This window comes from Lynx rufus, unplaced genomic scaffold (genome assembly GCF_022079265.1).
Source record: "Lynx rufus isolate CCGP_SWC_20201006 ecotype Redwood Valley unplaced genomic scaffold, mLynRuf1.p SCAF_8, whole genome shotgun sequence".
NCBI classification, from domain to species: domain Eukaryota; kingdom Metazoa; phylum Chordata; class Mammalia; order Carnivora; family Felidae; genus Lynx; species Lynx rufus.
In genome coordinates, this window is record NW_025814896.1 from 46729734 (window position 1) to 46754564 (window position 24831).

Below are 24831 nucleotides of genomic sequence, written 5' to 3' on the forward strand. Positions count from 1 at the left end.
TCATTTAATTTTCAGTAGATAGGTTTCCCTTGTAATAGAAGCTACTTGATTAATTTGCTCAATGAGGCTCTTTTTCAGAGCTGGTACAAGCCCATGAACACAGCTCATATTCCCAAATTCTAATTTGTGGAGTCCCTAGGAGTTCTGCTGTATTTTCATTTCAGAAATTTACATAGCATTGGAAACAGAGCCAGACCACATTTTAAAATCACTGCATCTGTCCCAGAGCCCCCTCTTCCATGCCTTCATACTTAACTGCCTTTCTCTTGCTTCTCAGATTCTAAAACCCCCGATGCTAATCTGACATGGCCCTACTATAGTTCGCCCAGCTCTCTCCTTAGCCTGGGGCTCTACAAGCTAAATAATTTCCTTTCTCTGAGAACTGCCACCTGCTTAGAGCAGCTCCCTCAGTTGGGCAGGAGGATGGTGGGGCAGCTGGGAGCCAGCCATCCTGGCTTCCATTCCTGTGTGGTTGGGTGGCAATGATTTTCACTCCATGCCTTCAACCTTTCATCTTTGGAACAAACCCACATGACTGGCAAAGGAGGTCATATACGTCATGCAGCTGGGTTCCCCAAGAAGCAGACTTGAGTCAGGATTTGTGGCAGAAGGTTTATTGGGGATCAGCACCTCTGGGAGATGAGGGCCCACAACTGAGAGAGGAAAGTTTGGCTATGAGCCTTTGCAAGAAAAGCCTTCACGGTCCCACTTGAGCTCTGGCACTGAGATAGCACTTCACAGTTGCTCTTCTCTGAGACTTTCAAACCTCCACATGAGCAGCCATTAGATGTGGGCTGCCCCAGAAAGGGAGTGTCTGCTTGGGTGTGATGGCTGTCATCAGCCCAGGGCAATGGGAGGGGGGCTCAGCTGGGAACTGTGAGCATCAGCACCCCTAGCAGTGGGGGTGCGTGTCTGAGACCTGGATGGCGGGGTGGGTGAGGGATCTGGGCAGCACCCAATGGTGTCCACTACAGTGCATAAAGTGAATGTCCTACAATAAACAGAGGTCATCAGAACACTAAAGCATGCTGCCTATGTGAATGAGGTGTAAATAACCAATAGCCCAGTAATCCCCAGGGTATGGCTTTTTTAAGAAGATGCCACATTACCAAAATCTTGGATTTGAAGCACTTCAGGGAATGGGGAAAATGTGGGGCAACTCAAGAGAGATGTGTTTTTTTAGGAAAAAAATGGCAATTTGCGGAAGGTAGCAGACTCAAGCCTTATTCTCATTCATCCAGGGGCATGCCATCACAGCAGGGACCTGCGTGGGAGACAGCCACTTAAAGCCAAGCCCAAGGGGTGCTGGGGTGGCTCAGTCAGTTAAGTGTCCGACTTCGGCTCAGGTCATGATCTCGCGGTCCGTGAGTTCGAGTCCCGCGTCGGGCTCTGTGCTGACCGCTCAGAGCCTGGAGCCTGTTTCAGATTCTGTGTCTCCCTCTCTCTCTGACCCTCCCCCGTTCATGCTCTGTCTCTCTCTGTCTCAAAAATAAATAAACGTTAAAAAAAAAAACTTGAAAAAAACAAGCCCAAGCCCCAGTTCACAAGACACTGGGCCTATTCCGTGAGAGAGTTCCCCTCGCCCTATGCTTCCTCTGGGAGAAAGAACATGTCCAGGAGGCAGACGAGCAAGGGAAAACCCTCCACTCGGGACAAAAGAACAAGAAAGTAAACACAGAAGTAAAAGATCTTCTTATCTCTGACAAAGGAAGAGAATGACGTTACAGCTGGTAAAGCCAGAACAGGCCCATGATCCTGTTAGTACAGGGCCCAACATTTCCAGAAGAACTGGCTCCAATAAAAACCACCGTTCTTCCATGTTATCAGAAAAGTCTGGGCCAACTATGCATTTCCCTTCTTCCTTACTTTTCTCAAACTGGAGAGTTTACAGCTGCCACTCGACACCTCTGTTACTTGCCTTCCTTTGGCAGCACACCCTGTCTCCCCGGTGGGTGTCACTTTAGCGCCTCAAGCCAGTCCTGTGCAGTGCCTCAGAACCACAAAAGAATGTGGCAAACAAATAGAAACTCAGGAAAATGCTTTAAGCTGTTTTCTTCTGAAGACACAATTTAATACAGTTTGATTTATAAATATTTCTATTAGCAAATCATCTACTGCATGTCTAACAGATGTCCTATGAAAGAGACAAAAATTAAAATGTATTAGTTTCTTAAAAATATGGAAAAATAATGTAATGAGAACAATGGCCACTGATTAACCTAACCACCTCCTGCTGTTGAGCATTTTCTGTGGTGGGAGTAGTTAAACCTTACTGTGACCCTCTCTTGTAGGTGAGCCCACAGAGACTCACTGAGGTTAGGTCTCAGTAAATGGGAGAGCCTGGATTCCAACATGAGACTTGAGAACTAATAAAAGGCCGGACTCATCAATATTGTGCTTTCCGTAACCAGGTTACTTTCTGAGTTTGAGGTGCACGGTGCATTTTTGATCCAATAGATAGTGAGGCTTACAGAGGAGCTTATAGACCCTGTGTGCCAACTCCACAATTCAAAACACACGATCTTGCCATGACTAGTAGCTCTAATCACATTTGATCATAAATTTCCCCAACCTTCCTATCAGCTTCAATATAAGAGACACAAATAAAAGCTCTAAAGGCACAGTGAGAACAGAGAGCCATCAACTCAAATCCCTATCCCCTCTGTGATGAAGGGCAGCGTGACTAGAGCCTCACATGCCAGAAGCACCTCAAGCTTATAGTGCGATTAAACTGCCATCAAACTGCACCTAAGGCTATTCATCCAAATTAAAGCTGTGCTGTTCCCCAAGCCCAGCCGATTCCACCGCCCCTCTTCCAGAGTTACCTACGCCCAGTTGAAACAGAAAGGAATATGAAAGTGCCAGATTCGTTCTGCCCAAAATCAGTTGGCTGACATCGCAAACACGAACACATGTCCCCCACATGCAAAGACCAGCTCCTCGCAAAATGACCTGGGTTGTATTTTGTGAAATGTAATTACAGAAGAGACATGAAACCAAGCAGAGTCTTGGCTCAACCAGAGGTGTTACTACCCAAAAAGAAATGGACAGCACCTCGGCCGCTGCCCCATTACAGGGCAGCAAATCTCTAGCCTGCTGGCCTGTCAAAAGGCAATATTCCAAACAGAGTATTTCCCAGCCGGACGGCTATTAATTCAGGTATCCACCTTGCCAACATCTCGATGCTTAGAAACCCTGTCAAAACTCATTTTCTCAGCATATCCGTTTGTAAGGTCAACAGTCCCGTGGCTGTCCATGTTCAGCATCTGTTACTGCCTTTTTTAAACCCTGTAACCTTTCAGCTTCTGGTTGTCACTGAGAAATGCTGGATCATTTTAAGGGCATTTTAGTTTTGATTGTTACTGTTATTAACTTTCACATGCCTTTAAATTATTTTAACATTATCTTAGAACATAGTACAAACGGTATAATCTTATTACAGTAGATGAATATAAAGAATTTTTTACAAGATCGGTACTTTCTAAAATACACATTTTTAGGTCTCAAGAGCTGCCCATGTAATATTTTTAAAAATAAACAAGACCTAAAAGCCCCACAAAAATTAGTGTGTTTGTTCTCTTGGTTGTAGTGGTGACTTAGAAACAAATGTTTATAGCTAAAAAGGCTTTTTGGTTTTTTTTTTATTTATTTAAAAATGTTTATTTTTGAGAGAGAGAGAGGGGGAGAGAGGGAGAGAGACAGGGCGCGGGCACAAGTGGGGGAGGGGCAGAGAGTGAGGGAGACCCAGACTCTGAAGCAGGCTCCAGGTCCGAGTTGGAGCTGCACACTCAGTGCAGAGCTGAGTGTGGGGCTCGAACCCATGAAACGTGAGATCATGACCTGAGCTGAAGCCTGATGATGAACGAACTGAGCCACACAGGTGCTTCTAAAAAACATTTTTTAAACATGCACTTTTAAAGTCAATATCCATCCTGCAGCAATGGACTTACTCTCAGACCTTCTTGGAACTTGTTTAAAAATGAAATGCAGGTTATATTTTGAAATACACATAAACTTACAAAGCAATAAAAATAAAATCAAAGTGGACTAAATCTTACCATTTATTACCAAGGTGAGGCTAATAAAAATGAAAAGGTGTTTTCTTTTAATTGATTTCTGAGACCTTTTTAAAGAGGACAGGTGAAGTATTTTTCCTTCTTTTTCTTACCTCCTTCCTCCCTTGCTCCTCCTCTTTCTACCCTCCCCCTCATGATATTGACACTGCTGTTGTTATCACAAGCCAGCAATCCTGTGGGAAAGCAACACCAGGTCTATAATGCAACACTGCTGCAGCCTTTGTAAAAAAGTCCTTACCCAAATGCATGGCAATCAAATAATGCTAACCATACAGCAATGATCATGAAAACAAACGAATATTCAGTGTTTCTTAGATGCGACCAGAAGTTTGAGGGTTTTGCCTACCCTGCTATCTTAGGAGTCTAGGGTTCAGCGGTTACTTAATGTTAAAAGTCTAGCTTGACTCCCGCTTCCTTGGACAATGCAATTATTCTGACTCCTTTTGGGCCAGCGTTTTTTATTCATTTCCACCTTTCCCAAAGTCAATCTTATTCAATGCAAATGGCTATCAATTGCCACCTCCACAGTGACCGCCACCTCAGCTCACTGTGCAGATGGTTAAATTTAGGAAGCTGTGTTCTCCTGTGTGGGACAGGGAGACAGAGGGTTCGTGTTTTAAAAACAGCAAGCAGATTGAGAGGGCAGTGGCTGTCCTTGACAGACGGTTCCAGAGCCAGAATGATGACATCGTGTAAAAACGAACAGGAGGGATGTTTTAGTTGTGGATTTAAACATGTTTTCATGTGTCGTGTTAAGATGTTCACAGAGGTAAATGGGGCTAGTCAGTCCTGCGTCCCTGAAGACAGTGGCAAAGCAAAAAGCATCACATTTTATTGTCCCTTCCCTAAGGCAGAGATTCCAAAACTTTAATGTACATTAGAATCACCTGGGCAGCTTTTCAAAATTCTGGCATCCAGGCTGCACCCTGACAATCAACCAGAATCTCTGGGGTGAGGGACTCAGACATCAGTGTCCTAAAGATCCCCCTGCCTCTCAGTGGTTCTAATGTGCAGCCATGGAGAGAAGCAGTGTCTTTAACAACCCTTTGCATAAGCAGTACTGGCTGAAGTGGTCTTTATCCAAAGGCATAAAAACTGAATAATGATTCTAGATGGCTGTGCAGTCAGCTTATTGTAGCACTGGGGACGAGCACTCAGCTCATGGTGGTGATGTGGGTCTTTTCCTGCATACAATCTGCAGACCCTGTCTAATATTTTCCATACCGGGCAATGAGATCACAAACTCCAAAACACTAAATCAAAACCGGAGGCATTACGGGTCTTCAATAAAACTCCATAGCCCATACACAAGGGGGAGGGGGGGGGAGAAAATCAAAACCATCACCAAGCTGCAGACATGTCACATATACATACGTATATATATGTGAATATATATGTAGCCAGCATTAGGATATTGCAGCAATTAGACAGAAGGTATCAAGCAATTATTAATTAGCTAAAAGTGACCAACTAGACCAACTAGACTAGTTGCAAGTAAAAATCCTGTTTGTGCCTGAAAGAAAGCTCATCATAGAGGACACTTGATTTCTGACAAGGAAAATTATTTAAGTGGCATCACAGGGAGAAATGACATCAGGATATGCACAAGAAAAATTAAGTGATTATGAAGGAGATCCTGCTTTGAGAATATGCAATACCAGAGGCCTTCAAGACTTCTGAGCTTATGCTACAGACAAACCCACAGTCATGGAACAAAGCCTTTATAGCAACGTTTCTAAACAGTGTGGGGGATTTGAGAAACAACGTCAGTAACATCTAACTATGAATGATAATTTCAAGCTTGCGAGAAATAGGTAACCAAAAATGGGGACAGGACTCCTGCTTCCCCGTCCACCTGCCTGAGGGGAAGTTGAAAATCAACTAGTGGCAGGTTTCAGTGTTCTTTTCTCTTTTGTGTCCAACTTATTATCACAACATTCTGCAAACCTCTTTCCTACCCACTTTCCAGCGCCTGAATTATGGTTACGTGTGTGTGTGCACATTCACATGCACTGAAGACTGAAGAGGACTGTTCTTTAATAAGAAATCAGACAAATCCAGGTAAACCAGGACTGGCTGGGCATTGTCTTTAATTCAAGAAAAGGGGCTCTCCTCTTGTCCTTCAGTTTCCATATGCCTGTTCACATCCAGGTTCTATGTCCATGGAGGATGAAAAACCTCCAAAGCATTCAAGGGCAGCTCACTTCAAGCTGCTTCCAATTAGGCTGGGCAGTGTGAATGTCTCAGACGTGTCAATATTTGCAACAGAGCAAGTCTGATTCACAGGGGCATCCTCCAGGCAGCAGGAAACCCTCGCCCACTGCCAGTCATCTTGTAGGCAGGCATGCCATCATCTTCTCACTGCCCCTTGAAACTGCCACTTCTATCTTTTGTACTAGATAGTACATGTGGCTACTCCCAGATCTCTCCTCTTCCAAGTACCCAGACCCTGTACAGGAGATATGCCCCATGGACATTTTAAGTTTCCCAAATATTTCTACTTTAATATTGCTGTTTAGACTTTAGCACTGTCACATAAACATTTTGGAGACCTCACTGCAAAGGTGGAATTTTGACCAGTGCCTGAAGCCCTGTGCAAAATTTTATGTTGCTGGAGTGAAATGAAATAGATCTAATTCAATAGTGTAGATCATTACATATAAGGGGAAACTGAAGCTTATTTGACATACCCACTGCCAAGGAAAGGAGGGAGATTTAAGAACAATAAAGGAAACCCTGGATTTGGTGCCTATTTGAATATACATGCAAGAATGGAAAGGTCGCTGCTCCTTCAGAAGGTTCAAAGAAACCATTGGCTCCTGCAAATGGCATTGTTTTTCTATAGTTTATTTTTATCATCGAAATGTGACATTTAAAATGTTTCTACTCCAAAAGGAATGTTACAAATGTAGTAGTCATATCACTGAATCACAGGATACAAAGTATCTTAGATCTTCATTTGAGACGCTCAATTGATCCGTGTTTATTTCTTGTGGGAGTTTCTCCGCAGCTGTTTTTCGATTTTTCCCGCCAACTCTTTGAACGGAATCAGCGGACTGCTTTGTTATTCTCGCGGAAAATACACATCTATTCTTGTTTAACCATTTCATTTTAGGAAAGTGACAAAAAATGTCTTTGCTTCTCTCCCCTTACAGCAGCCAGTGTAGGCAGAAATGGCTCTCCACCCCACCTCTGCCGACTTGACCTGCTTTCGATAATAAACATTTCCAGGCTAGCAAATAAAATGCGAGGCTAGGCAAAGAACTTCAAGCCCACCTTGGTCACCAGCAGGCCAACTGGAAACAAGCCTTGGGACTGGTTGAGGACGGCATTTCTCCTTCTTGTGGATCTTATTTTAATGCTAATTGGCACCGTTTTCAACACCGTCCATTTAAATCTGCCGGGTGTGTGTCCCAAAGGGGAGCGGCAGGTGCAGGCGCAACTCCCCCACCGCGCTTCCCTGTGAGTCCACTTGGTTTGGACGAGGTACCCGCCCAGCACTCCGCGGGGGCCACAGGCAAAAGGGCCAATTCAGCCTGGAGTCTTCCTCCCTCTTGCCCTCCTCCCAACTCCCGCCGCCACAGTAGACACTCGGGTTGGAATTTCGTTGCTTTATCTCAAGTTCCCGTTTCCAACGAGCTAGTCAGCCTTTGGCACGTTCGCAGAGGGTTTGCAATTGCCCGATCCGGGTCAGCTCTTCTAACCCATTACTGTTTTTCAAGTGTGGTGCGTGGAATTTCCTTTGCAAATCTGGGGAGGGGGACACAATATAACCTAGTGCATAAAAGGCGTTTGAAGCCTGCACTTTTTTTTTTTTTTTTGAGAAAGGAAAATTAAAAGACTCGGTTAGTTTGATTTCTATCCACACGACGCATGTTACAGTGTTCTTAAACTCATAGCAACAATTTGGGGACTGGACTGAACCGGGACACAAGCGGGAGCAATTGCCGGCTTGGCAGGCCTAAAGTACGGCTGTCGGAAGGAAAACCCTGGCTCCTGACCCTGCTTACTCTGGTGCCTGCACTGGTCCTGCGTCGCGGGAGGAAGGGAAGGCGGTGGCTACCGGCCGTTGGTCGTTAGGCCCAAGCTTGGCTAAGGAGGCTGCCTGTGTTTCTTGCCCTCGGGTCCTTCTTGCAGAACCGAAACGCAAGACTGGGCGCACCGGGACCCGCGGTTGCTCCTTCGACCCAGCGGGACCCCAGTCAGGCTTTCATGAACCTGTTTAGATTTCTCCCATAGACTCTGGAATATAAGGTTCCCGAGAACACCCTGGCCTATTGCGATTGGCACGGTTTCGTTTGCACCCAAACGGCTCCCAGAAACAGTCCTACCAAAAATTACAGCGACGCAGGAAACATGAAGCAGGGGCGACTGTCGGCCCAAGGATGACCCTGGACGACCCTAACAGCCGCCGCCAGCTCCCAGTCCCCCAAGGAAGCAGGCACTCTATTCCTGCCTCATCTTTAACTCGCGATTTTGGCGGTGTCTGCCTCTCCTTTCTCTGCCTTGGGAAATCTGGGTCCCATTCCGGGACCCTCGAATCCGCCCTTCGCGCAGGGCGTGCAGCCCTCCTAGCTGGACCCATCCAGTCACAGGTCCTGGAGTGCTCCCTTACCTTGGCGGCTCCCTCACCTCTGGGAAGCGCTCTTCACTCGGTTGCCCGCTGCGCCATGGGCGCTCAAAACAACTAAGCCAAATCTAGCCCAGCGTACATATGAAACCACTTTTTTTTTTTTTTTTTTTTTTTACCTCTGCGGGCTCAGCGCCGACCATGTCGCCGTCCCTTTGGTCATGCAGGGGACCAAGCTGCATCCCAGGCAGGTCGAAGAGACGTTTCCTTTTCTTCGCAGTCCCACCTTTGGATCAATCACCTCGCCCCCAGGCCAGTCCAGCCCACCGCGGGAACACGCTGAGTAGGGTCGGAGGCCGACAGGGGGCGACAAACTGTAAGCTTTTTGGGGGGCCAGCTCTGAGGAGGCTACTGCAAGCGCTGTGTGGTCTGGGCAGCAAGCAGCTGGCTGCTGGAGGGGTAGGGTGGGAGGGTGGATGTGGGATATGAAGTGCAGGGCTGCGGGCTCTGACACCATAAAGAACTCTCGGGTCCAACCCCCGCCCCGACGGCCTTGGCCCAGGGGAATGAGGAGAAGAAGATGCTGTCTGGGCTGCACGTCTTTGCCAGCGTCCAGCGCTCCACTGGCAGAGGTGGGAAGATGTTCCCCTGACAGGGTAGTTGCGAACCAGCTCTCCCCATGGCACCTCCGGTTTTATTTGTTCTTCTCTGAGCGTGCATGCTGACTCCTCTGCTACAGGAGAAAGAAACTGCTTTAGATGTTTCACCTAGCCTTGGGGGATGCACTGGGTTATGGGTGCTGTTGTTCCCAGGTCTAGGGACCAATCTTTTTGGTCTCTAGCCCCCGACCTGAAATTTAGGCAATGAAAGTCTGCATCGGGGACTAAGAGGTTCCAAACCACCTGGAGAGAACTGAGCGGGGGCGGGGGCCGGCGCATGCCACCCCCTGCAGCCCGGCCTCAGAACGCTCTACATCCAGTGTGTGCTCAGTTCTTCGCTCCGTGCCTGCAGTAGAGCTCCTGGCTCTGTTGTGCCCACCTTAATCCAAACCGCCCCCTTTCCCCCGTCGGTAACCCGATCCTCCACGGTCGTGAACAGGCTTAGTCCAAATAGTTTCACCCCACCCCCCTCTCACCAGAGCTCTGACTGTCCCATTCCTGGTCCCCGTGGCCTCCCCGAGGATCCCAGAGACCAAGACCGCACTATTTTCTAGGTGCAGCGGGAGGGAAGAGTCCTCACCTCTTCCGAACCCGGGTTTTCTTTTTCCAAAGATAATTTTTGTCTGGGCCCCGCGCCCTCTGTCCAGACAGCCCAGGGTATAGGGCTCAGACCCTCCTAATTAATTGACATATTTCGACAGGTTGGTTAGGAGCCGTTGGTTGCTCTTTGGCCCTGTAGCGAAGGGTGAGAGGATCGCCTCGGCTCCCCAGGCTGAGCTGGTCGGGTGTGCCTCCGGCAGCGTCCTAGCGGGTAGGGGGTGGGGTGGGGCAGTGCGCAGCTCTCTGTAGGCTCCCAAACACTAGAATCTTAGGGGACGGAGCACAGGGGAATCTTTCCGGTCCCCGAGGAGAGCTGGGAGTCCTGAGCACTGAGCACTCCCTCCTACATCCCCCTTCCTGCTCCGGCCAGGTCAGCCAATGAATGCCCTTGGCACTTACTGAACCCAAGCTCCGGACTCCCAGGTCCCGGTGTCCTCTTGTTAGTTCAGTGCAAAATCGGAAGCGTTCTCCCTCCACCTGCCATCTCTTGGACCCCACTGCATGGCTCCTTCTGGGACTGCCATCGTTGTCGACACAGAGTGGGAAGTCCAGAACTGGGCGTTGACCCAGATACAAATGGAGAAGAGTTGACGGGGAAATGCTAAGGCCAAAGAGTTCGGGGCTGTGTAAACACAAGAACAAATAAAGGCGAAGGGACTATTCAGTGACTGAACGAGGACCCCCGGAAGCCGCGGATGCTGTGTGACAGACGAGGCTAGGCCGCCTGGGCGGGGAAGAATGTGGGGTTCCCGGCCTGGAAGAAAGGAACTGCCCTTTAGGCCTACAGAGGAAGCTAGGACATGCGACCTCCCACAAGTCGCCAGGACAAGCCTGGCGTCGGGAGGATGAAGGATCCCTGTTCTTGGGGGGCAGCAGGTGGGAATTACTTTCCGACCTGCGGCCTGTGCCATTTATCAGAAATGAGTTCAGGTGGGTGGGCCTGTCTGCAGAAAGAATCTAGAATGTGCCCTTTTCACATCACCGAAATCTCGCCACTATCCCAATGGAGTGGATGGCAATTAAATATTGTAAAGATTTCCTATGGTCAGGTTTGGGGTGTCGTCTGGAAATGGGACACGGAGGAGTCTGCTCAAGCACAAATCGACTTACGCTCTAGCCTCCCCCTCCTTCCCCGGCAAGCACTGAGCACCACGCTGAGCACTCACCACGACGCACCCATGCCTGGAACTTGGGCACTGGCACCACTCTTTCCGGGCCCCTTCCCCAGGGGAAAGAGGAGGTAGAGGCAGCCATACACAAACGACCTTCCTAGGATCAACTCATCCTCTGATATCCTAGCTGCAATGTTGGTGGAAGTGACAATAAAACTAAACCCAAAACTAGTTCTACGACTAATGCTAGCACTAATAAATAGTCACCAATTTGAAATGACTACCCCCACAATTCTCGAAACTGGAGGCGTAAGGGGCTTCGAGGGGAGTCAAGACCCTGGAAGGTCCCAGGCCCGGCTGGGGTTAGGACTTGTGTGTATGTGGGGTGTGTGTGTGTGTGTGTGTGTGTGTGTGTAGGGGGGATGGGTCCCGGAAGAGGGCCGAGGGGGGAGGAGGATAGGAGGAGGGGGGTAGAGTTTCAGGCCCGGGAGGGGGGCGCTGGGGTGCAGTGACGGGAACCAATGAGCTGCCAACTCGCGCGTCTCCGGCGTGACTGCCGAGATTGACGTGGAGGACACGTCAAATTGATCCCCGCACTCTGCAGCCTCCCGATCAGACGAATTTCTCCTAATCGGATGAAGTTCACTCTAGGCCTGGGGTCGCGGGCGTGGAGAGTGTCCTGGGAGCGCCCGGGGGAGGGCGGCTGCGCGCTCCGCGGCGGCGCACGGCGCATTTCCAGCCCGCGGCCCGTCCGCCGCGGCTCACGACTCGCGCGCGCCCTCCCTCTATGCCTCTCCCGCGGCGGCGGCGCCCGAGCTCTCCCGGACTGCGCCGGGCCCAGCCCCGGCCGCCTCGGCGCCAGACAGCTGGCTGGCCCGCGCGCTATGGGTAAGGGGCGGGAGGCAGGCAGGGCGCGGGCGGGCAGACGAGGCGGGTTGCGTGCCGGCGCCTCCCTTCCCTCTCTCCTGCACTCCCTGGGAGAGCAGGTCCCGGGTCCCGGGTCCCGGAGATGTCGCGTTCTTCGCACGCCCCAACCCTCGGGGGTTGGGGGTGGGGGAGTTCGGCGTGTCGCAGGAGGGGATGTTGCAATTAGATGCGTGAAAAGTCGAGAAAGGGCTTACAGGGCTGAAGCGCGCGGCGTCCCCCTCCGCGGTCCCTACGCGGGTGCCCATTCCCGGAGCCCGGACACAGTCCGTTTGCTCGCAGATTCTGAGGATCCGCCCGCCGGTCACTTTCAGAGGCGCGCCTGGTGCGGCCCCTCGTCTGGTGTGGCCACCCTTCTTGGCTAACCCGCCGGTGTTTTCTCTCCCTCCCGTTTACTGTCGTCCGGCGCGTCCGCAGAGCAGACGTACGGCGAGGTGAACCAGCTGGGCGGCGTGTTCGTCAACGGCCGCCCCCTGCCCAACGCCATCCGCTTGCGCATCGTGGAGCTGGCGCAGCTGGGCATCCGACCCTGTGACATCAGCCGGCAGCTTCGCGTATCCCACGGCTGCGTGAGCAAGATCCTGGCGCGCTACAACGAGACAGGGTCCATCCTTCCCGGGGCCATCGGGGGCAGCAAACCTCGTGTCACTACCCCCAACGTGGTCAAGCACATCCGGGACTACAAGCAGGGCGACCCTGGCATCTTTGCCTGGGAGATCCGCGACCGGCTGCTGGCCGACGGCGTTTGCGACAAATACAACGTGCCCTCTGTGAGCTCCATCAGCCGAATCCTGCGCAATAAGATTGGCAGCCTGGGTCAGCCGGGGCCTTACGAGGCGAGCAAGCAGCCGCCGCCGCAGCCGGCCCTGCCCTACAACCACATCTACCAATACCCCTACCCCAGCCCTGTGTCGCCCACGGGCGCCAAGATGGGCAGCCACCACGGGGTCCCGGGCACAGCAAGCCACGTCAGCATTCCCCGTTCGTGGCCCTCGGCGCACTCGGTCAGCAATATCCTGGGCATCCGAACATTTATGGAGCAAACAGGTCAGTCTCAGCGACCCTCTGTTGCGTTCCTGGAAGGGGCAGAATTGGGAGATTGGGGGGTGGGGCGGGCTGGCGGGCATGCGGGTGAAGGATCACACTTGCCATCCTCCTCAGACCGGTTATGGCTCAAGGGAGGGTTCAGGGCTGGCCAGGGAGACTGAGGGTCTTGCGCCTTCTGTGGGAGTCCTCGGACATCTTGAACTTTTTATGACAAATATGGAAAGTATTTCTCAAATGGAAGAGCAATCGCCGACCACAAATTCAGAGGCCTGAAATTGCGCTTTTTCATTCTTGCAAAAAGTATGCAAACTCCTATCACCAGATCTAAGCTAAACAAACCGCAGAGTCAATTCTGCGACCCTTTCTTATATCCCGATATTTTGGGTTCCCTTACTGTACCCTAGAGGGTTCTGTTCTTCTCAGGCCCAAAGGCTCTTTTGAGTAAAGGCCAAAGGGGGGTTGTCTAGCCGGTCTTGTCAAGTGGCCTAGATCTCCAGCAGGCCCAGTGGCCCTGTAGCTCCTGGAGCTGGGGTCTCCTTTACAAGAGCCCCAGGGCTGCAGCCGCGGGGGTCAGGGGAGAGCCACAAGGATTTGCTCGTTGCCTGCAATTATAACACAGCAAAGTGTTGCTCCTCATTCTCAACAGGAGTGGGAGGAAGCGGAAGGAGGGAGGGAGGTTTGGGGCAGTCATGGTTGGGGCTCAGGAAGAACTTGTGAGTCTCTTCACACTGTCCTCTTCTCCCAACAGCGGACCAGGGAATGGCGTGCTCTTAGGTGAGCAGACTCAGGAGGGGGGTAAAAAGCAAAACTCACCTCATCCCAAGGGAGAGGAGGGAGGGACAGCTGGAAGGAAACTGAAAGCTTAGCCCTAGATGCCTTGGGGTCCCTCCGAGGCCCAGCACAGCTTTGTTTCTCCCGATTCAAACCCAGCCTGGGCCACCTGCTAGGGCCAAAGCTCCCTTGGTAGGATCAGTGGGCGTTTGGCTGGGAGGTGATCTCATCAGGCTTGTGCTCAGATCTGGAGTCTTCTCTTGGTTCCCCATGCACACGAAGTGCTGGAGGAGCAGACATACGTCTGAGAAGCATGTGGTGGCTGTGTTGTTGCCTCTTTTGGGAGATCCGGTAGGTCTCCGGAGGCAGTTCTGTGTCGCCTTCCAGACGCCTGTTCAGACTGAAGAATCCATATAATAGTCATGAGCCTGCTGTGGATGTGAACTTGGACCATTCCGGGTGCCATCTGTGGACAGCGGAAAGGCGCCTCGGCCGAGTGCGCCCAGCCCCTGCCTTACAGGCCGAGTACCCGCCAGAGACTTCCCATTTCGCGGCAAGCGGGTCGAAGTCTGGGAGGAGCGCGGAGCAGGCCGTTCTTCCCTATGCCCTGCTAGGAGTGAAAGCGAAACCCGATGCCCAGCCGCCCCTCTGCCTCCGATCGCTTTCTGAGCTTTTGAGTATCTCAGGTGTTCCGGAGGACCCTCGGCCAAGTGCTTGTAGGCTTGTGTGGAAACGTCCCGGCCCGAGGGCCGCGCGTGTGCCCAGAGCAGATTGGGATTCTAATCCGTCCTGTGTCCCCGCAGGGGCCCTGGCTGGGAGCGAAGGTGCCGCCTACTCCCCCAAGATGGAAGACTGGGCCGGCGTGAACCGCACGGCCTTCCCGGCCACCCCTGGAGTGAATGGTCTCGAGAAACCTGCCTTGGACGCAGACATTAAATACACTCAGGTAGCCAGGCGGCGCGCGCCGGGGAAGGAGTTGTCTGTAACTGGGGAGCGGGAGGGTCGGAGGGTGGGGGCAGAGAGAAAGGGAAGAGAACTCTTCCCCAGGCCGGCGAACGTGTTGGTGTGTCTGGCTACCCCACCGGCGAGAGTCTGCGCCACAGATTTCTCTCATTTTCTCAATCGCGCTAGTTTGGGGAGGCTGCCTGTCCAGGGGATTGCCTTGCCTTTTGCCAAGATACATTTATTTTAAAAAGCTGGAACCCGGAACACAGATGGTAGAGGACTCCCTTCTAAATCTTGGGTGGTAAATACCATGACCCCCTAACCACTCACTATTATTTATAACAATTTACATGGACATCACTTTGCCAGAGTCCTTACTGGGAAAATTAGCGGCCAGGCTTACCGTGGGGATCCGAGGGGATAGCTGGGGGAAATGAGGATCCCCCCAGCTCAGTAATTGCGCCTGCGGGAGAATACGCGGGGACTGCCTGCTGCTGATGGATGGTCTGTCCCTCTCGATCTTCACAGTCGGCCTCTGGCCTCTCTGCGGTGGGCGGTTTCCTCCCGGCCTGCGCCTACCCTGCCTCCAACCAGCACGGCGTGTACAGCGCACCGGCCGGCGGCTACCTCGCCCCCGGCCCGCCTTGGTCGCCCGCGCAGGGCCCCCCGCTGGCGCCCCCCGGGGCCGGCGTCACTGTGCACGGCGGGGAGCTGGCCGCAGCGATGACCTTCAAGCATCCCAGCCGGGAAGGTGAGGGGTGCTGGCAGGGAAGGGGTCGGATGAATGCCCCTAGGGTTAGGAAGGGTGTTGGAGTGTGGGCTGGGTCGTGGTGAGAGGGATGGAGAGAGAGGCAGAGAGAGAGAAGAGAGAGGAGAGCTGGAGTGGGTCCCAGGCATAAATCTTTACTAAACTTGTAGCTTCTTGGAGCAGATTGATTTTTAACAGGTGTGTATGGTGTCTATGCTCTGTCCCTGGAAAGGCAGGTAGAGTTTGAAAGAGGCCTCAGGACTGTCTTTCCTGAACTGTAGGGAGAGAGAGGAAGAGGGTCAGGCTGGCAAACAGGACTCCTAGGTTCCAATCTTGTTTTGTGCCCTTGACCAAGTTATTGTTCCTTTCTGGCTCTCAATTTTTCCATCTGTTGAAGGGTCCAGAAGCACCTTCAGGTTCACCTTTCTGTGGCTTGCAGAGCTTTGTGGACTACAGCTGGATTCTTCCAGGCACCACCTATTCCTTTTCTTTTTCCTTCCTTCTTCCTTTCCTTCCTTCCTTCCTTCCTTCCTTCCTTCCTTCCTTCCTTCCTTCCTTCCTTCTTTCCCCTGTTCTCTCTTTTTCTCTTTTTCTTGGTTTCTCTGATTCATTTCCTTAAACACATGCTTTGGGAATGGAGAGAACATTTCAATCATGTATCCCCAAGTCTAGACTCTTGAATTCTGTGTGATCTGGCATCCTTGTTTCTATGGGAAATGCAGCTGGAAATTCTCCTTCCTCTTCTCCCTCCATAAATCCACTCCGAGAACTCCACTTAACAGATTTGAGGTATTTAATTGATGGTCAACAGTGAGGGGCATCTTCTTACACTGCCTTCTGGGTGCTATTTTTTCCTATAACTTGGGAAAAGCTCACCTGCTCTTGAGTCTCCTTTTCTTTGTTGGTGAACGGAAGGACTGGATATGCTAATTTCAAACCTTCCTGCATCGAGGTTCTCATCACCAGAATTTTGCAACTTCTACAACCCTAGAAAAGGAAGGAGTTCCCTTCCCAGCAGCGAAGGAGACTGAGCACAAACTTGGAGGGCAGTGTGGGGCAGAGGGATGTTCCAGATTACAAAGGGATCTTTACCGTCTGATCTGCCTCACACCTGCCAAGGCAGAAGTCCTTTTTTGTGATGTCCAGGCAAAAAGCTGTATTTCCATGTAGTTTCAGTGAGATCAACAGCATGATCTGAAAGAGAGAGAAAAGATTAAGATGTCAACAGTAGCAGTCAAGTGGAGGAAAAAAAATTGCTGTTTCCACTTCTTTTAGAGCACAAACATGTTGGAGTATAAATTACAAAAACTGAGTATTAATATCCCTTTAAGCTTTATATGTAAGGGCAAATGGGGGTGGGGAGTCTCAGGATGATTGCTTTACTCAGGGTCTTGTTCTTGACCTCAAATCTTCCTGTTTTATCAGCAGCTAGAGGTTATCTGCTAAATTAGAAATAGAAACAGAATTTTCTTCATTACACAAATCATTTAACGAGGCAGGTTCATTTGAAATAGAAAAGTATACCCACAAATTTAAATGATTTCCCCTGGGTTGATCTCAGGGAGAAGGAAGACTTCAGAAAAGGGACTCATACCTCCAGAATAATGCCTTTGGTTTGCTAACCAAACAAACTTTGTCCTGAGAAATTTCAAACTCTACATGAGAAACAAATTATGAGTAGGTAACAATTCACAGGTAAAACATACAGTTCAGAATTCTAAACTAATTCTAGCTGACTGAGGGGGGATTCGTTGGTGGCTGATTTTCTTTAGAAGATACTTTTCTTTCAGAAATGCAGAGCCATTGAATGACACTGGCATTCTTGGCCCTTTTTTACCAGCATATTTGCTTTCTATTATGAAATATCCCACCCATTTTCAAAATCCACAGCAATAATTAGCTACCTTAGTTACTAATACCTTAATTTCCTGACCCCCATAGTTCTTTAGAGATCTAGGTAAAGAATCATTGAATAAATCAGGCTCATCATCGAAAGCGATTTCTCAAGCTGGCATTTCAAGTGTTAGTGTTTGAACAGGAACATAAAAATAATGAGAATTACATGCCTACTTGGGGCATGGAGTTTCACCCTTTTTCTCACTGGCAGAAAAGTTGACTTCAAAGACCTTCACTTTCCCTCCCCCCTCCCCAACTGGTCTTTGAAAAATTACAAAGTAATAAGAATCACTGCCTTTAATTTCTCTAATCATTACTTAAATTATCTTCAAAGACACTTAACCCATAAGACAAGTTACTATCATTAATTATTATTCAGTTTTGAAGAATAGTAGGAATTTTTTTCAGTAACAATTTCTGTATGGAAAGCAACTGAATATCATGAATGCTCAGTAAAAAGCAAATACTTTTGGTCATCTAGTGCATACACCCACAACACACACAATACTGTATCTACTTATCTACACATACATATGTTTCAATGCATTCTCCAAATCAGGTGCAAATGGACATTAACTGTTACCAAATCAAATGTCAAATTACGCATTGCAACATATTAATTTTATCTTGGTAAAGGGTAGTGAAGCTGGGCTCCCTCTTATGTAAGTGAGAAAATATGATTTATGTTTTCCATCTGTGAAAGGAAAGTTTAATTCTTGGGGCCTGAGAGAATAAGAAAGTTCCGCCTCCTCTACATTTGGAGGGGACATGATATTCTGGGAATCTCAACACCCATCCACTTTCTTGTAATAGCCAGAGCAGGACCATCTCCACACACACCTTCCCTGCCTCCAGACAAGTGACAGAGGCCACCAGATGTTCGCTCAGGACAGCTAGTATTTATAATTTACAGTGTGTTTTCCAGAACCATCAAAATCTCGTGGTTCTAAAATCCCTCCCATAGTGTCTTTGGAAAGACTAAGGTTTTGAATATCGAATCTATAAGATACTGCTTTTCTCCAAGAAAATATGTTGTATTTGTCAAACATAACTTGAAGCTTCGTTCCAGTCATCTCTGCTTGGGATTAGCACCTGAAGGATTAATCCAGAAAGCAAACTTTGCCGGAGAGCCGCACAGGGTACAGGCGTTTGTGGGAGAGACCAGCAGCGGCCAGCCCGCTTTCCTTTGACCTGGCCTGGAGACCCCTTCCCAGATCCCTCCTGTGTCCGCCCCAACCAAGGTCCCAGTGGCCTTGCAATCGCAGTCCCAGTATTTTGAAAACGCTTGTCCCCATTCCTGCCCACTAAGATTAAATGAGCAAGCAGGGCACCTAAGGCCGTTCAAGCCTCCCAGGCCTTCCCTATGCAGCCACTCACGTTGCCCTGGGCCCTGCGTGTGGGAAAGGAGAGGAGGAAAGGTCCTGTGGTAAGGGCCTGGTGTGGACAGAACTAAAAACTCAGCTGCAGGAGTCACCCCACTAGGCTGGGGTGGAATCTATCTCTGGGCTCCTGGATGCTAACTTTTTACCAGTTCATTTTCTCGCTTATGTCTAAGGCAACCAGCCCAAAGCTGAGAAACCTCCTCCTCCTCTGATGTTTTCTAAACAGGTCCTCACCTTGAAGCAATCGCACAGAGTGGAAAGCGAGGGTCTATAGACCTCGCTGGCTGAGCGGACACAACTGTGTTTAGGAAAGAGCTGAGAGTCGAGGGAGAGCAGACTGATCACTGTGTCCTGAAAAGGTCTTCAGATAGCTTCAAAACCTCTGCGAAACCAGATGTGCGTGCATGTGTGTGTGTGTGTGTGAGAGAGAGAGAAAGAGAGAGAGAGAGAGAGAGAGAGACCCCGTCCCTCCAACAGGGTCATCCGGCCCAGCTCCGCTCAGCCACGGCAAGCGGCACCGGCACCTGGGACTGGGGTGCCGGCAGCTGCAGGGGAAAGTGTTCCCCCTCATCCCAAAGTGAGGCGCTTTGAGCTACCCCTTTAAAAAAGCACTTGCAAGGGGGGTGGGGGAAAGAGTTGAAAATGGGAGCCTTTAGGTATAAACAATTTGTGCCTCCAGCAGGAAGAGCTGAGCGGCCGGGGGCTGGGAAAGGAGAAACAGAGGTTGCGCAATCGTGCCGTCACTTTGCTGGTTTCCAGCGGCAGCGCTTGGGCCCCTTCCCAAAACCCGAAATAATAGAGCAACACGCAGAATGCCGTCTGATCTGGCAAATCCACTGTCACTTAATCCGGAGGCCCGTAGGCCCTGGGGCATGCTATTTCCGCAGTGGGGGATCGCAGCTGGGTCCCCAGGCCGCAGGGCAGAACGAAGACGGCCTCCCACTTAAAGCACGGCCGCCTCCTGTGTGGTAGGGATCCAAGCGGCCGCGGGCCGTCCACTAGGGGCGGCTTTGGTGACCCGCTTTCCACTAGGTTGCCCCCTGCGCACCGCAAGCGCCCCAAGTAGCTTGAGGGACAGCGGACCTGACCCGCTGGGAGCTCCCCCCACCCCGCCCCCCCACGACTTGCGCGCGTGGCTGGTGTCTGGTGGCCATTGGAGGAGGGGCGCGCGGGTCTCAGCTCCGTGTCTCCTTCCCTGCGGTCTTGGAGCTGAGAACCTCTCCTCGCCCCGGGGTGCACGACTAGGCCGGGCAGCCCCGAGCCCATCGTCTCCTTTATTGAGAGCGTGCGGGGCAAACGCAAGTGCACCCGGGCCGCGGTCAGGGAGCGTTTGCAAAAGGGCAAAGTCTGTGCCCTGGAGTGGCTCCCTTAAGTGGATCTGGAAGGGTGGGCGCGCTAGCGCGCGCGTGGGGCCCATGGAGAGTGCAGGTCCCTGCTTCCTTCTTCCAACACCCTAAAGTGTCGACCCCAGATCCTCGCGCTGTCACCCGAATTTGCGGAGGTCCCGGGCCTCCAGGTGTCTCGCTCTGCGCCGCGCCAACCAGTGACCCGATGTCCCTGTGCTTCCTCCCGCAGTGGCCGATCGGAAGCCTCCCAGCCCCGGCGGCAAGACCCCAGACGGCCTGAGTGGCTTACACGGACTGCCCATCCCGGCCTCGACCTCCTAGGGGCAGCGCTTCCCTGAGCCCGGAGCAAGCAGCGGACCCGCGGGCGGACCGGGGCGCGCAGCTCGGCCTTGCAGTCCCGGCGACGCGCGCAGGACCCTGGACACACCGAGGAGGTGCCGGGAGCCGGCCTGCTGGGGGCCCGCCCCATTGGCCCCCAGATCTCGCCCTGCCCACAGGCCCGGCGGCTACATTTCCTTTGCCGCCCAGGAGTTTTAGGCTTTTCTGAACTTTGGCTTTAGACTGTGGCACCCTCTTCCGGATCCTTGCGCCTACGTGGCCTCCCTCCGCGGCCAGCCTCAAGTGTCCTTTCATACCTCTCCCGAGGTTGTCCGGCACCCCTCCCCCTCCCTCTTCCCTTCCCCTCTCCCCCTCGAATCAGTCCCGTCCCTTCGGTCTTTGTTTCCTCTCTCCCTTTGTTTCCCCTCTCCTTCCTACCCAGTCTTCTTTCCTTCCTCACGTTTCCCTGCCTCCCTTTTGTCCTCTTAGTTTTTTCTCCCCTCTGTTTTCCCTGCTTCCCTCTCTCCATCCGTTTCTGCACCACTGTGCCCTCTTTCCAGTGCTCCTCTCCCCTTGTCTCCTCAGCGTCTTTTACGGTGACTCCATTTCTTTTCATTCCTGACCTACATACACCCCTTCGCAGGTGAGCCCCAGACTGGACTCCTCGACAGTCCTCCTGGGCAGCTGGGACTTTTTAGTCTCCACCTCTTGGAGCTCCCCCAGCGCAAAGGGAAGGGTCCGGAACTTAGGAAATGGACAGAGAGGCCATAGCCTTTATTTTATATTTTAATATTAATGAACCCAAGCAAAACCCGGATGAACTGTCCTGTCCCCTCTCTCACCCCCAGGGTATTGTCTGATAATCTGTATTTTCTCTATGCCTACTGGCTGAACTTCTCTTTGCTTTCCCTGAGATGATGTGTCCCCAAAGGAGATTGGGGTACTAGTAGGGGGCACTGGGGCCATTGGCATTTTCTCTAGTTAGAAAACTGCGTGCCCTGGAGGTTCCCGTTCCCACCCCTCCACACCTAACAGGAGGGAATCTGACACAATATAAATGCATCAGCACCCTTTCTGTTTTCAGGGGTCAGCACATTTGTTAATTTAAACCACAGACTGCTTCCGGGTACAAAGGTGCAATCTGGCTTCTGGTTTGCAAGGGGATGAGGGTCGGAAAACCCCAGAAAATGTCTCGTAGAGCTGGACGCAAGAGCTGTTAGCTGCTTCCAGGTTCAGGCGCACTGGTGGCGGGACCGTGGACACAAAACTGCAATTGTTGTAGTCCTTAAAATGTCATTGGTGACGGTGTGGCATCACCTGTAAAATGTGGCTGCCTTTGAATAAAAGAGAGCATCTGAAGGCCACTTTGTAAGGGTGAGCAAGTCTGTGTCCAGTCTGCAGTGCTGTGTAGTCACCTGCTCTAGCCCCTCAATTTCCAGCATGAACACTATGAAGAATGAGTTATTTTACTGGTTTATTCATTAACACTCACATCCTGGGTTGGGCCGGAGGTGGAGGAGAAGGTGAAGGAGGAGCTTTCTCAAGGATTTGTCCCAGGAATGTCCAGGCAGAGAGGCACTATGCAGAAATCATGCTAAAACGAAGCTAATTCTTAGAGGAATAAAATGGGTAAAAGACAGCAACAATGAGGACTTTTCCAGAACATTTCTAACGTTTTGAAAGTGAAAGAAAATTATCCCAGGCTACCAAACAATCTAGGGATTTCTAACTACACAGGGGTCTCTGGCTAATTGTTTTGTTTTTCTTTCCTGTGTTTGGCTTTCTCAAATGGATGGAAGAGATTTTTGAATTGAAGGTTTTGCTTGTAAGTGGAGCTGCCTGTTTGGACTAACAGAGGGAGCCAGTAGGGAGATTGTTTTCACTGCGTCTTAATGCAATCGTACCGCTGAAGGTATTAATCACAAAAGAATATCTGCTATTTTTCATGCAGAAACTTTTGTTCCCAGGTTTTCAAAGGGTCTTGCCTTAAAAAAAAAAAGTTCCATTTTATAGATAAGAATGCTGAGGACTAGCTATTTGGTTTCTTTTCTCTGGACCATACAGCGAACTGTAGCTTGGGGGCTTGGGGACAAAAACTAGGTGACACCATCTCATCAGAGGGCCAGGATTGAGGCTTGAACTTTGAGCCTTGGGTCCTTAGCCTTCTGTGCCAGCATTCCCTGCAGAGAAGCTGCTCAAAATGATAATAGGAATAAAGTATGAAAAAGAAGCATGTTTTCAAGTCACTGGACCTCTCCGTGTGTCTTCATGTCCTTAGATGTATTTTATATGTTTGCGGTTGTCATGAGTCCATGCTTGCTGCCAGGAGAAGGAGGATGGGCTTACCTGGCCCAGGAAGAAGGCATCTCCGAAGAAACACTATTCTATGTACCTAGCCTGTGTCCTGAATTGCCATCATCCCCATTTCCCTGACACTTTCCATTCTGTGTTTGTGCTGATCAGAGTTAAGGGTGGGAAAAACAACACAGGAAGGGTGGAAGACACTTATGTCATAAATGCCACCTGCATTTGGCACTTTCCAAATCTGTCCCCAGTGGCTCCCCATATCCCATGGCTGGAGGTGGGCCTTTCAGAGTTCCTTGGCTGTGGGGTGAGATTTCATGGTGCATGGGCAGCATGCAGTCACAGTGCCGCTGGCTTTGACATTGGATGTGGGACATACAGGGACATCCCTTCTCTCTTGACACCTTAGGCCCTGGCAAGTCCCAGTGAGCTTGGCTTAAATCCCTGCTCCACTGTAGTGTGAGTGACGGAGGCCTGTGACCTCTCAGCTTCTTGTGTTCTCATCTCTGAAATGCACCGTCCAGTGCAGTGACACCCATGGCAACCTGGCCTGGAGGAAGACTAGTATTGGTGTTGCTTAATCTCCCTGGAGATGATTTTGCTGTTAACAGAGGGGAGTCATTTTAATGGTTGATGGGGGACCCAGCATTTAAGCTTTTTTTTTTCCCCCAGAAGATCCCATTGGAATATTGCAATTTTGGTTTCTGTGCATATGGATCTGCGGAGGTGCAGGAAACTTAGGACAAAATCATGTAGTATCATGTCAGGCAGAAGAATGTAAGAAACAATTACTCCCCAAGAATAATTTTTCTTTCCTTTAGCACCTGCCTTTTTTTTTTAAAGAATAACGTCCCTTTTTAATACAGAGAAGCACTAAAAAGGAAACAAACAAAAAAGACATAATCATTCAAATAACCCTTTGTTTTTTTGAAAGAACATATGTACATTGTTAGAAAACTCTAGCAGTACAGAAGCACTGAAATGAAAAGTGTAAGTTTCTTCTTATCCTCATCTCTGTCCTTAAAGATGAACAGTGTTACAGTCTTTTTTTAAAGTTATTTTTGAGAGAGAGAAAGCACGAGTGGGGGAAGGACAGAGAGAGAGAGAGAGAGAGAGAGGGAGAGAGAAAGAATCTCCAGTGGAGATTCTGACAGTGCAGAGCCCGATGTGGGGCTTGAACCCATGAACCATGAGATCATGACCTGAGCCACAGTCCGACGCTTAACCCACTGAGCCACCCAGGTGCCTGTCTGTTATGAATCTTTCCAGGAAACAAAAATGCAGATAGCAGAATATCTTAGTTTCTGTATATGTGCTATTTGACAGTACAAAGATCTGGGCTCTATACATACTGATAGGGTCTGGAGATCTGATCTTTGCATACCAGCTGCTTCAGCTCCACAGTATTCACTTTATTCTCCTGAATGGATGCATATCATCAGGGTTTATTAAAAACAGAGTATTTATAAAGAGGGCCAGCTCTGTGCTTTGAAAGAATAAAGGCAGGATTTTGTTGCATTCATTTTTGGAGGAAGTGCTTAGAATGGATTGTAATAACTTCTCTGGGAAAGGTGGCCGCTTTTTGGCAAGGAGGAAGGAAAGCAAACCAATAAGGAGACCCAGGGACAAGAGACAGAGTTTTGTCTTTCCCGAAGACATTCTGATTTGTTTTATAGATCACTGAAGGGCATTCAAAGCTGCAAGTGGTGGGTCCCCTGGGTGGCTCAGTCGGTTAAGCGTCTGACTTCAGCTCAGGTCACGATCTCGCGTCCTGATCTCAGGTCACGATCTCGGTCCGTGAGTTCGAGCCCCGCGTCGGGCTCTGGGCTGATGGCTCAGAGCCTGGAGCCTGCTTCCGATTCTCTGTCTCCCTCTCTGTCTGTCCCTCCCCCATTCATGCTCTGTCTCTCTCTGTCTCAAAAATAAATAAACGTTAAAAAAACTAAAAAAAAAAAAGCTGCAAGTGGCTAAGAAATGCAATTTTCCTTTCCTTTGAAGGCTGTCTCTCTTGGTCAGGAAAGAAAGACTGAGGTGGGGTGGGGTAGAAATATTGGATAGGAATAAAATGTAAATATCCAATACTGGCACAGGCTTTCTTATTACCCATCCCAAATCTACTTGGAATCTCTTAGC

At 50.3% G+C, this 24831-nt stretch overlaps 1 protein-coding gene across 1 annotated transcript; it reads left to right on the plus strand.

The window, feature by feature from the left end:
* The first annotated feature begins 11652 nt into the window (after window positions 1-11652).
* On the plus strand, window positions 11653-20397 carry PAX1 (paired box 1). The gene is made up of 5 exons (XM_047067621.1): window positions 11653-11905; window positions 12359-12988; window positions 14563-14705; window positions 15233-15455; window positions 20306-20397. Exons 1-5 carry the CDS (start codon window positions 11653-11655, stop codon window positions 20395-20397), a joined length of 1341 nt encoding a protein of 446 aa, XP_046923577.1.
* Window positions 20398-24831: the final 4434 nt, after the last annotated feature.

Bases quoted from the DNA above. Each gene is read 5' to 3' on its own strand.
- PAX1 (XM_047067621.1), top strand. From the start codon at position 11,653: ATGAAGTTCACTCTAGGCCTGGGGTCGCGGGCGTGGAGAGTGTCCTGG. The intron at 11,906-12,358 runs GTAAGGGGCGGG...GCGCGTCCGCAG, and splicing joins GGCTGGCCCGCGCGCTATGG to AGCAGACGTACGGCGAGGTG. The intron at 12,989-14,562 runs GTCAGTCTCAGC...GTGTCCCCGCAG, and splicing joins AACATTTATGGAGCAAACAG to GGGCCCTGGCTGGGAGCGAA.